This window comes from Mustelus asterias, chromosome 24, assembly GCF_964213995.1.
Source record: "Mustelus asterias chromosome 24, sMusAst1.hap1.1, whole genome shotgun sequence".
NCBI classification, from domain to species: domain Eukaryota; kingdom Metazoa; phylum Chordata; class Chondrichthyes; order Carcharhiniformes; family Triakidae; genus Mustelus; species Mustelus asterias.
Genome location: NC_135824.1, coordinates 20,398,595 through 20,412,244, shown reverse-complemented (window position 1 = coordinate 20,412,244; position 13,650 = coordinate 20,398,595). Strand labels below are relative to the sequence as shown.

Genomic DNA, 13,650 nt, shown 5'->3' with positions numbered 1-13,650 from the left:
AGATAAGGAGACCAAAAGATGTGCAGTCCAAAGATATGCAGATTAGGTGAATTGGCCGTGCTAAAATTCTTCCTCAGGTGTACCCGAACAGGGGCTGGAGTGTGGCGACTAAGGGATTTTCACAGTAACTTCATTGCAGTGTTAATGTCAGCCTACTTATGACTAATAAATATATTTTACTTTTTCAAAATTAGACACAATACTCTAGCTGTGGTCTCACCAACCCCCAACACAATTGCTACAACACTTCCCTATTGTTATACTCCAGTCCCTTTGCAATAAATGCCAATATCCCATTTGCCATTTTTTATTATGGCATAGACACCCAGATCCCTCTGCCCGGAAGCATTTTGAATCTGCTTTCCATTTAGGTAATAATTTACCTTTTTGAAAGGCAAAGGCATGAGGGAGAACCTCAATTAAACCTCCCCATTGAGAATTCACTGCGAACAATGTCTCACCTGACATATAGTGAGATCGGCACAACCGTGTTCAGGATGATAATGTATGACCAGAAACTGAGAAATCCTGAGAAAATCGCATTTTTCATCCACTCATCCCAGGGCAGGTAGATGTGGAAGTGAAATCCGACTTCACTTTCCCAAATGGAATTGCCAATTCCTAAAATGATTCCCATGCACACTAGAAAGCCGAAGATCTGAAGAGAGAATCATTGTTGTCACAGAGGAGAACAGTGTTGACATTTCCTTGACTGTATCTCGATCCTCGGCATTTTACACAGCAAAGCATTGGGCTTTAAACCTGGCAGCATTCCTCCCGCTCTACAAAAGATTACATCCTATCTGTTGTTTCATCAAGTATCTTGCTGCATGCAAGCCTACATCTAAGACTGCCTTGTTCTCTGGGCTGAGAGGACAACTGAAGGGAGAAGACCATTAAAAAAAATACAAGTTTAGGAACAGTTCTCCTATATCTAAATAAAGTCAATGCTTTATTAACCATTGAGAAAACTGGTTCACATTGAGTTTACAGCACAGAAACAGGCCATTTAACCCATCCGTTCTATGTTCTGTTCTATGGGTGGCACGGTGGCACAGTGGTTAGCACTGATGCCTCAGAGCTCCAGGGACCTGGGTTCGATTCTGGCCTTGAGTGACTGTCTGTGTGGAGTTTGCACATTCTCCCCGTGTCTGCGTGGATTTCCTCCGGGTGCACCAATTTCCTCCCACAGTCCAAAGATGTGGGAGTTAGGTTGACTGGCCATGCTAAATTGTGCCTTAGTGTCTCAAGATGTGTAGGTTGGGGGGGATTAGCAGGGTAAATGCATGGGTTTACAGGGATAGGGGCTGGGTGGGATTGTTGTCGGTGCAGGCTCAATGGACCTTCTCGAATGGCCTCCTTCTGCACTGTCGGGATTCGAGGATTCTATGTTCCAAGGCAGCCTCCTCCCACCACTCTTCATCCAATACTATCAGCAGTTTCTCTTCTCGTGCTTATCTAGTCACCACCCCCAACCCTGCCCCTAACCCCATAAAAGCACCCATGCTATTTTCTTGAACTGCTTGATTGAATATTTACAGGATCTTGTTAATGTTTCAGAACTTAATTTCAATTACATTTCAGTAATGATTGATAGATCCCGATCCCCTTATTAACTCTAATAGTCCCTGTAATGTAATGAAACATCACTTTCTTAGTGATCCAAATTCATTCACGGATATTGGAGACACTCTACTTTATTACAATCCATAAAACACCCCGTTTCTAATGTGCAGAAGAGAAGGTACCAAGATGACCAAGTAAACACATGGTAAAGAGCTTATTGACTTACCCACAGGACCAAAGTATTCATCAGTCGGTCTATGCTCGTCCGTTTGAATTTTGTTCGGCCACTGTTCTGCATTAGCTTGGTATCAGGCCCTAGAACATAAAGCCAAGGTTCGCTACGTGTATCACTGAATAAAATGATAGCCTTGGCACTCTTGCCTCCAAGTCAGAAGACGTGGGTTCAAGTCCTCCCCCTCCATGCACCTGACCATTGGATCTTGACAGTCACTCCAATGAAGTACTGAGGGAGTGCTGCACTGTCAGATTTGCAGCCCCATGGATGTGATCTTTAAACTAAGGCCCCATTTGCCCTCTGGGGGGTGGGGGGGGGGGCATAAAGAGTGTATACAAAGAAGAGCAGCAGAGTTCTCCTCAGTGTCCTGGCCACCAACGCCTCTACTTTCTCAGAAGACTAAGGAAATTTGGCATGTCAGCTATGACTCTCACCAACTTTTACAGATGCGCCATAGAAAGCATTCTTTCTGGTTGTGTCACGGCTTGGTATGGCTCCTGCTCTGACCAAGACCATAAGGAACTACAGAAGGTTGTGAATATAGCCCAACCCATCATACAAACCAGCCTCCCATCCATTGACTTTGTCCACACTTCCCACTGCCTTGGCAAAGCAGCCAGCATAACCAAGGACCCCACACATCCTGGACATTCTATCTTCCACCTTCTTCCGTTTGGAAAAAGATACAAAAGTCTGAGGTCACATACCAACCGACACAAGAACAGCTTCTTCCCTGCTGCCATCAGACTTTTGAATGGACCTACCTAGCATTAAGTTGATCTTCCTCTACACCCTAGCTATGACTGTAACACTACATTCTGCACTCTCTCGTTTCCTTCTCTATGTTTGGTATGCTTTGTCTGTATAGCACGCAAGAAACAATACTTTTCACTGTATGCTAATACATGTGACAATAATAAATCAAATCAAATAATATTTATCCCTCAGCAAAGGTGACTAGGACTGATTATGTGGTCATTATCACATTGCTCTTTGTGGGAGCTGGCTGTGTGCGAATTGGCTCCCACATTTCCTTCACTACACAACAGTGACCACACATCAAAAAGATCTTAATTGGCTGTAAAGCATGTTGGGGCACTCCCAAGTTGTGAAAGACACAATTGAAAGCCAAGACATCTTTTGTTTCTTTTTAATCAGTCTATCAGAATTCTTTTCAATGTTTCAGTCCGCACCGTTCTACGATTTACCTGCAAAGATCACCAGGCCAAAGCACCACTCAGTGTTCCGCAGTACGCAGCCTCGAAGCAGCATCTTTTCATTATCTAGAGAATATTTTGTATCCTTCCAAAACAGCGTCCCTGTGAATTTGTCCAATTTATTATTTGGAGGCTCGCAAATGATTTCCCCTGCCAGAGCAAAAAGAGATAAAGACATCAACACAAGGAGATTGACTCAGTACATCAGGAAGTACTTTAAAGCGCAAAAATAGTCCAGGAAATGTTATTTGCTTCAAATATTTTGCTCGTATATACCTAGTTCAACAGTTTGGCAATACAGGCCAGTATCTGACCAGCACAAACTGAATGTTTGCTCATTAAACAAATTACACTCCAATTGTGATTAACGATTAACTATTCTTTTTGCAATACAATCTTTATTTTCTAATTTAAGCAGAGATATTTGATGGGATTTTTTGAATCGAATACACATAGTGATTCAGCAATATCACTGCCTGGGTGGGTGCAGCTCCAACAACATTCAAGAAGTTTGATACCATCCAGGACAAAGCAGCCCACATGATTGGCACCCCATCCATCACCTTTAACACCCACTCCCTTCACCACCGATGCATACTGACAACAGTGTGCACCGTTTACACACAACTCATCCAGTAACTCTCCAAAGCTCTGTGGACTCAAGCTTCCAAATCCACAACCTCTACCTCCTAGAAGTAAAGATAAAATCGCCATAGTCCCAGATGACCATAGGCTGCTCTTGCGGAAATTAAGATACAACAATTGTGAAAATTAAGTTATGTCAAACAACTCTGTCAAGTAATGGAAAATACTTATTAGCAGACAAGGCCTTCAGTGAGGCTGGCACTTGCATATTCAGGATAAGAGACTAATCTAACCTTGTGTCAGTTTCATAAACACTGCATTCCAGGGCTTGGCCACAGGATGAAAATAAGGACAAGTCACCATGACAAATACCAAAAACAAGATATGTTGACAGATACACTAATGAAGGAGACGATTTTCTATTGGATAAGAAAGGGCAAAAAGCTATGTTATGGTTGGTGGACTATGTATGCAAATGAAGGATTATAAATTCTATTGGTTGAAAGTAGACACCAAACTGTAGGGCCAATGGTGTTTTAACTGGCATGTTCTCGCTCATTGGCTAAAAAGTGCTATAACTGACACTGCGGAACTCTGCTAGAACATCAGAGTGAAATGCACTGCGTCTGTTCTAGACTGTGTCTAGAAGGTAATAAAAGCTTAAAAGATTTGAGTACTCACTGTGCATTGTCTGGTTAATCCTCAACACTCTCCCCCTCAAAAGGGTGGTGATTTAACCTGAGGATCACCAAACCTCAGGCGAGGGGCAAAATTGAGAAGGCGGGGCCTTCATGAATAACCTCAGCCGGTACGGGAATTGAATCCTTGCTGTTGGCGCCGCCCTGTATCAGGATCCAGCTGTCCAGCTAACTGAGCTAAAGGTGGAAGTACAAGGACAGCAGACACATGGGAACACCACCATCTGAAAGATCCCCTCCAAGCCACTCACCATCCTGACTAGGAAATATATCACTGTTTTTTCATTGTCGTTGGGTCAAAATCCTGGAACTCCCTCCCTAACAGTGCTGTGGGAGTACCCACATCACATGGACTGCAGCGGTTCAAGAAGGCTGTTCAGTACCACCTTCTCAAGGGCAATTAGGGATGGGCAATAAATGCTGCCATTGCCAGCGATGCCCACATCCTATAAATGCATTTAAAAAAAACAAGATTCCAGATTCAAGTCCCACCTCAGGGTTTGAGCACAAAATCAAGGCTGATGTTCCTGTGCAGGACTGAGGGAGCACTGCACTGTCTGAGGTCCTGTTCCTCAGATGAACCACATCTGCTTCTCCATGTTAATGATCCCATGGCAATACTATGAAGAGTAAGAAGTCTCACAACACCAGGTTAAAGTCCAACAGGTTTATTTGGCAGCACAAGCTTTCGGAGCGCTGCTCCTTCATCAGTTGAGTGAGGACTTGTGTTCACAAACAGGGCTTATGCAGTCACAAGTCTGTATATGCCCTGTTTGTGAACACAAGTCTTCATTCACCTGATGAAGGAGCAGTGCTCCGAAAGCTTGTACTGCCAAATAAACCTGTTGGACTTTAACCTGGTGTTGTGAGACTTCTTACTGCGCTTACCCCAGTCCAACGCCGGCATCTCCACATCAATACTATGAAGAATAGCTGAGAAGCTATCCCTGGTGTCCTGAGCAATATTAATCCCTCAAATCAATATCACAAAAACAGCTGTTTCCACACTGCTGTCTGTGGGAGTTTGCTGAATTAGCTGCCGGGTTTCCTGCATTACCACAGTGACTACATTTGAAAAAAATACTTAATTGCTCTTGAGATATCATAGAATCCCTACAGTGCAGAAGGAGCCCATTGAGCCTGCACCTAAGGGGCAATTTAGCATGACCAATCCACCTAACCTGCACATCTTTGGACTTAGGGAGGAAACGGGAGCACCCGGAGGAAACCCACACAGACACGGGGAGAATGTACAAGCTCCACACAGACAGGCCGGAATTGAACCCAGGTCCCTGGAGCTGTGAGGCAGCAGTGCTAATCACTGTATCACCGTGCCGCTGGTCGTCATAAAAAGTGTGATATAAATGCAAGTTTTATTTTCAGAATCAATAGTAACTTTAATTTAGAGGATACAGAGGAAGAAGGCGGGGGGAGGCGGAGGGTGGGGGGTGGGTAATGGCATTAATTGGTTAATTTCTTTCAAAGAGCCAGCAAACGCCCAGTAGGCAGAAGGGCCTCATTCTGTGCTGGATGCTTCGATGATAATCAGACTCCTCTGATATAACAAACCCAGAAAATTAATTTAAATATAAATGATTGCATTTTATTTGTTGTTTGAAATGACTGATTACTCTTCCCTTTACAAGTAGCTGTTTGGTCGCACAGCTCTTGGGCTTTGCTGAAAAAAGGGTTTTATTGTTGAAGCTTTTCATTTTGCACTCATCAGAACAATATAATGCAAGGGAAATCAACAAACTGATACTGTAAAGTTTATTTATTAGTCACAAGTAGGCTTACATTCACACTGGTTTCTATCACCAAAACCCTGCTACCGTTCAAACCGGTGGGATCTTATGGTCCCGCCGATGGCGCACCCTTGCCATGGGTTTCCCGATGGCGAGGGGTGTGTTGAACAGGAAACCCTGTTGGCAATGGAAGGACCATAAGACCCCGCTGCCAGTGAGCATACTCCGCCTAGTGGGAGAAGAATCCCACTGTCTGTCGCTACTGATTGGAGTCCAACCAGCCAGCGCTCCCTTCTCATACAGTATAAATTTGATGATTTTCCTTACATTGCTATCTTGCGAATACCCCTGATGAGTGTAAGATGAAAAGCTTCGACAAAAGATGTCTCCTTTTTCAGCAACACTCTTGCTTTTAAAACTAAACTGCACAGGGTAAATTTGAGATGAAATGTAGAATTTTGACAAAGCAAGTCAGTGCAATATATCGGTAGCTTTATTTCTCAATTCAGTTATGAGACGGTTTCCGTCTTTTTCGGAGAGCGGGATCAAATTTCTTTCCTTGCTCTACAGTCTTTTTTTAAGATCCATGAAAGGTTTGGCAACCTTCCTGATGCCAGATGGCGAATTAGCAAATGAGTGAAAAATAAGAAATGTGCTGACTCGGTTAAACGATACACTTGATGAAATTTTAATGAAAGATTCCTCGACCTTCAAGCCGGAACACTGAGTTCGACAATTTCAGATCATCACCACTCTGCAGTTTTTTTTTGGATAGTGGATGCCACTGATGCCACTGAGGGAAAGGTGGAGAGAGAGAGAACCAGAGGACACCAATTTAAGCTGATTGGCACAAGTACCAATGGCAGCATGGGCAAAAAACTATTACGTTATTTTTATGCAGCGAGGGGCGAGGATCTGGATCGGGAATGCACTGCCCGAGTGTGGGGGGGAGGCAGGTTCAATCAGGACTTCCCACAGAGAATCGGATAAGCACCCGAAGAGAAGGGAATCCAGGCTTACCGAGTGGGAGGTGGGGCTAGCTGAGTTGGTCTTGCTGAGAGCTGACATGGATACAATGGGCAGAATGGCCCTCTGTACTGTAACCATTTCATGATTCTATTTGATTGAACCTCCTCATTTTCTTTCTTCATTAGTCCCATTCCTATGTATTTGGTCTTGCATTATCATCCCTTTTGGCATTTAACCTCTCCTGCTTTCTACCTTGTGACAGTGTTTCACTGTTCTTCATATCCTGTTTTCCCTGCCCTTGCTTAAAAACTGATCATTTCAAACCTTTTCCAGTTCGGATGAAAGCTCATCTAACCTGACCAGCATGGCAGCACAGCGGTTAGCACTGCTGAATATTACAGGGCGGCACGATGGCGCAGTGGTTAGCACTGCTGAATATTACAGGGCGGCACGATGGCGCAGTGGTTAGCACTGCTGAATATTACAGGGCGGCACGATGGCGCAGTGGTTAGCATTGCTGCCTCACAGCGACAGGGACCCGGGTTCACTTCCAGCCTTGGGTGACTGTGCGGAGTTTGCACGTTCTCCCCATGTCTGCGTGGGTTTCTTCTGGGTGCTCTGGTTTTCTCCCACACTCCAAAGATGTGCACGTTAGGTGGATTGGCCATGCTAAATTTACAATTAGTCCCCACAGATGTGGATTAGCCATGGTAAATGCGCAGGGTTATGAGAATTGGGCAGGGGATGGGCCTGGTAAGATGCACTTTCGGAGAGTCAGTGCAAACCTGATGGGCCGAATGGCCTCCTTCTGCACTGTCGGGATTCTATAATTCAGCTCCATGCCTGCTGAATATTTACAGCATTCCCTGGCTTTATTTGAGACCGCGCACTTGCTCAATTCTATAGCATAAACTGGTGGCATTTTCACTGTGTTCGTACTAAATGGACTAACGGGGATTAAAGCAATTTCGGAGAGCAACGCGAGACACTTTCCCACATTGGTTAGCTGCTTGTTTCTCTCCCATAACAGGCAAAACTAACTACAACCTTTGGTTGGAGCCTCCACAGACTGGGTGGGAACAAGGTTGCTCTTATCCACCGCAACAGGACTGGACCCAAACAGAGACATTCCAAACACTGATTTTCCAGACACAAATGAGTAAGTGGTGAAATGCATTTGGAACGAGATCCCACAATCCAAGTCGTCTCCGTCCACACCCTCTTTTGGTAAAGAAATTATTCTCATCTTACACAGATGAGTCACTTTCGCATGCTTGGAAAACATTGAAGGCAGACCATTTCCTCAGTCTGTCTGCAAACACTTAGCAGAGGCAGTGGCGTAGTGGTATTATCACTGGACTAGTGATCCAGAGACGCAGGGTAATGCTCTGGGGACCAGGGTTAGAATCCCACCACGGCAGAAAAAATATCTGGAATTAAGAATCTACTGATGACCATGAAACCATTGTCGATTGTCGGAAAAACCCATCTGGTTCACTCATGTCCTTTCACAGAACCACACAATGGGTGTGATATTCCCGCCAGGAGGGGGTGGCAGGGGGCAGGTCAGAAAATCTCATCCAATGCCTTTCCAGTTAATTCCCACTTCAGGACTTGAGCACTAAAGCCTGGCCTGTCACACCAGGACTGTACTGAGGGACTGCTGCATTGTCGTAGGTACCGTCTTTCTGATGTGATGTTACTGAGGCTACACCTGCCCTCTCAGGTGGATGTAAAAGCTTCTGTGGTACTACTTCAACATGGGAGTTTTCCCTGGTGTCCTGACCAATATGGATGCCTCAATTGACATTGCAAAGATAGATTGTCTGGTCATTATTGCATTTCTGTTGTGGGAGCATGGAAGGGAATGATCATCAAGACATGTCTGACTTTCATCTTAATGACTCTGGGCAGAGAAAAAAAACGGAATTAGAAATTGTTTTGCTTCCCTCATCAGCAGTTTAGACTATTTAGAACAATCATAGAATCCCAACAGTGCAGAAGGAGGCCATTCAGCCCATCGAGTCTGCACCGACCCACTCAGGCAATATTCCTGCAACCCCACATATTTACCCTGCTAATCCCCTGACACTAGGGTCAATTTAGCACGGCCAATCCACCTAACCCGCACATCTTTGGACTGTGGGAGGAAACCAGAGCACCCGGAGGAAACCCACGCAGGCACGGGGAGAATGTGCAAACTCCACACAGACAGTGACTCGAGGCCAGACTTGGACTTGGGTCCCTGACGCTGTGAGGCAGCAGTGCTAATCACTGTGCCACCATGCTGTCCCGATATTTGTTCATTTGTCTGGGAATAGCATGAGGTTACAAGACAAGCATTTTTCAAAAGACGTGCTGGAATATTTAAAATGGGGGTTAACCGATTTATACTCCTGCCCTTCCTGAACTCCAAAAGCCAACAGCGATGCAAAATAAAATTAACTGACTTCACTTTCTGCTTATAAAGTTGGCTAAACAATCGTCCGACGTGTGTGTGAACATGCAAATGATCTTTCATGGAAATTATTTAGAAACACCAACTTACTTAGAAACAGAAACAAAAGAAAACAATTTATTGCAGCTAAGTACCCATAGAAACCAATCCATAAATAACATTGAAAAAGATCAGATAAAAGTATTTAAAAGAATGAATGTCGCCACAGTCCCAGATGACTGACTGGTGGTGATTTTAACCTGAGGGTCACCACACCTCAGGCGAGGGACCAGGTTGAGAAGGCAGGGCCTCTGTGAATAACCTCAGCCGGTACGGGATTTGAACCCACATTGTTGGTGTCGCTCTGCCATCACTAACCAGCTGTCCAACCAACTGAGCTAACCAACCCTCCATCTAAAAGAATATATGAGGTAAAATTCCTCTTAAAAACAAACGGGTCTTCACCATATTGAGTGGCATACTAACAAGGAACAAAGAACAGTACAAACAGGAACATGCTCTTCGGCCCTCCAAGCCTGTGCCGATCACATTGTCCCATCTATATATTCCCCGTCTGTTCATGTGTCTATCCAGATAAGTCTTAAATGTCGCTAACGTATTTGCCTCAACCACCTCATTTGGCAGCGCATTTCAGGCCCCCACCACCCTCTGTATAAAAACCTTCCCCCGCACATCTCCACTGAACCTTCCCCCCCATTATCTTGAACTTGTGCCCCCTTGTAATTGTCATTTCTGCCCTGGGGAAAAAGCTTCCAAATGTTCACCCTATCTATACCCCTCATGATTTTATAAATTTCTATCAGGTTGCTCCTCAGCCTCCGTCTTTCCAGGGAGAACAATCCCAGTTTATTCAACCTCTCCTCATAGCTAATACCCTTCCATACCCAGCAACATCCTGGTAAACCTTTTCTGTATTCTCTCCAAAGCCTCCACGTCCTTCTGGTAGTGTGGTGACTAGAATTGAACACAAATATTCCAAATGTGGCCGAACCAATGCTTTATACAACTGTAATATAATTTGCCAACATTTGTACTCTATGCCTCATCCGATGAAGGCAAGCATGCTATATGCTTTCTTCACCACCTTTGCTTCCACTTTTAAGGATTTGTGGACTTGCACGCCCAGGTCTGTGCATCTATGCTCCTGATGGTTCTGCCATTTATTTTAAAGCTCCCACCTGAATTGGATCTACCAAAATACATCACCTCACAGTTGACCGGATTAAATTCCATCTGCCAGTTCTGCGCCCAATTTTCCAGCCTATCTATATCCTGCTGTATTCTCTGACAATCTTCATCACTAGCCGCAACTCCAGCAATCTTAGTATCATCCACAAACTTACTAATCAGACTAGCTACATTTTCTTCCAAGTCATTTATATATATTACAAACAGCAGAGGTTCCAGCACTGATTCCTGCAGAACACCACTAGTTACAGACATCCATTCTGAAAAACACTCTTCCACCGCTACCCTCTGCCTTTTGTGGCCAAGCCAGTTCTGAATCCATCGAGCTAGTTCACCCCTGATCCTGTGAGATTTAATCTTTTGCACCAACAACAAGATTGCATTCTCAGGAATTGTGTTTTTCAAAGCTCAATTTGCCTTCAATTTTGTTAACGGATCATTAGTTGTGCTGAGATTGGAATGTCTTCCATTTTCCATTATAAGGGACATTTTGCTTCGAAGCTTGTTTTGTTTTCAAGTCAAAATGAAACCGGTTAAAAGTGTAATGCATTGCTCATTCATCAACATGCTTGATAATCCTGATAATCACTTTGAATATCCACAAAAAGGGACTTCAGTTGATTCCTGCTTTTAATTTAGGAACGGTGTGAGCTTTCCATCAAAGAACATTTTCTGTCCTCTCCTATTCATGTACAAATCAAAATAAAATTTCTATGCCAACAATGCTGATGTGTTGAACTAACAGGACAGGAAAATTCCACCTTGGGAGTAATTCCGGAGACCATCTCGTTCACTTGTAAGGATAGTAATTCTGAGGTGACACATTGTGCAAAGGGATGTTAGGCAGCCTGACCCTTGCATAATTTATTTTTTATTGGTGCCTTTGCGGTACTTTATTTCTAATCAAAAAGCCAATTCAAATTAGGTCCGATCGTGGCCCCCACACGAGGGACAAACCAGATCCAAGCTGACAAGGTAAGACATTATTGGGCCTGGAGGCTGGGCTTTGGGCTCAATTAAACATGCCAGATGCTGGTTACTCAGCGGGAACCGGAGTGTGGGAGACAGAACTCGAATATGCTGCTGACGCCAGTACAGAGGGAGGCAGCAACAAAGCAGGTTTCACTTGCTGATCGAGCTTGTCAAAAGCTCGTTTATCTTTTGGGATTCGTTCCAGTACAAATCTGAGCCATCCAAAGCCAGTGACCCAGCTAATTGTAATGGGAACCAGCTTAAGGGTCAATAGACACGAGAAAAAGTGAAAATATTTCATACTTTACGAATCTTCACGTTCGTTTGTGATAGTCTGCTCTACAGCATACAGAATAATAAAAATATAATTGGCCAAGCACAAACTTGGAGGAAACCTGTACAAAGCAGCAAACAAGGCCAAAGATTTGGTATTGAAAGTATAACAAATTACAAATGAAGTGATCATAAATGTTGCACTCGGACTGGTTAAATTGCACGATTAATTGATTGAAAACATCTGTTTGGATTACACACTCCACAACGGTTATACATTTAAGTGGTTGCATGATTGCTTTAAAAGCTCATCCCATGGCTGGATGGTGCTGCCATTAGGGTGCTTCACAGGCTGCTTAGTTTTAGTTCTTTTGTGCAGAGAACATCTTTCAATAAACCTGTTGTATGTTACTTTGAATCTACGTGTGCAAATCACATCTTTTCTTTTTGTTAAAAACCCACTATCCCTAACATAGTTAGGACATTACAACAACAGAGGCCTTGGAGTTGCTTGTGTTATGATCCTGGTGGTCAGATTGTGCCTCCTCCCCATGACCACTGAAAAAGAACCTCATATCTCTGGGTCAAGCAGCCACAAGTGCCACCCACAGGTTCAATCTTTGGACCAGCTTCACTCATTCATTTGCTGCCCATTCACGTATTCCTGCATGTGACAATTCTTCAAAAAGCAATCCATTATTTGCAAATTGTTTCAGGAGGTACCAAGAGCTTGATAAGGAGCAAGCTAAACACGAGTGTTTTCAGCCAACATCTTTCTTGCTAACCATTCCGTTAAGCATGGGGAGTAGGAAGTTCTCATCGATCAGCTTGGGGTACAGGCAAATATGAACATGGAGCACACAACAGGCAAAATTCTCCTGTCCCCCCCACCCCGAGTGGATTTTCCGACGGTGGAGGCGGCTTACTATTGGCTGCCAGCGGGATCTTCCAGTCACACTGAAATCGATGGCAATTTTACATTCTTTACTTGTGTCGCCATCGGGTGACCCGTGATAGACGGTCAACTTCAGAGGTTCTGGAAGGTCCCTTTGGCAGGAAGGGCTGGAAAATTCCAATAAATTATAGGAGTAAAAACGAAAAAACAGATCAGATCAATGGTGAACCAACTGCCCCAATATGTTGATGGATTTGTGGAATTGTGATGAGCTTCTCACCAATTATTGGTTTTGTCTCTAGGGCAAGGTTTTGAGACTGAACCGTGTACACCAGCTTTCTGACAGTTTATATCACTCTGCTTACAACTGATAGTCCACAGTTCTCATACAATCTGAAAATGAGTTTTCCAACATCCTTCTCTCTCTGCGGCTAGTACACCAACTCGAAGCATCTGACTACTTTCAAGTCAAGTCAACCATGGATATTTAAAATTGCATGGAGTCCTACAGTGCAGAAGGCCAATCAGCCCATCGAGTCTGCACTGACCACAATCCCACCCACGCCCTATCCCCCTAACCCCATGCATTTACTCTAGCTAGACCCCCCTGATACTAAGGGGCAATTTAGCATGGCCAATCCACCTAACCTGCGCATCTTTGGACTGTGGGAGGAAATTGGAGCACCCGGAGGAAACCTACACAGACACGGGGAGAATGTGCAAACTCCATACAGACAGTGACCCAAGCCGGGATTCGAACCCGGGACCCTGGCGCTGTGAGGCAGCAGTGCTAACCACTGTGTCATCGTGCCGCATGAAGGTGGAGGTTTGGAAGATCATACTGAAGTT

At 44.3% G+C, this 13,650-nt stretch overlaps 1 protein-coding gene across 4 annotated transcripts in view; it reads right to left on the bottom strand.

Annotated features, from left to right (window-relative positions):
* Positions 1–13,650, bottom strand: part of atp8b4 (ATPase phospholipid transporting 8B4) — a 363,747-nt gene that overhangs the window by 135,698 nt on the left and 214,399 nt on the right. For all 4 annotated transcript variants that reach the window (XR_013500782.1, XM_078241378.1, XM_078241379.1 and 1 more), the window contains 3 exons: positions 3,010–3,168; positions 1,793–1,881; positions 462–658 (listed from right to left, as the gene is read on the bottom strand). Coding sequence is in view for 3 of the 4 variants with exons in the window: in XM_078241378.1 (XP_078097504.1) it covers positions 462–658; positions 1,793–1,881; positions 3,010–3,168 (445 nt within the window). In the remaining variant the exon portion in view is untranslated. The remainder of the gene's footprint in view (positions 1–461; positions 659–1,792; positions 1,882–3,009; positions 3,169–13,650) is intronic.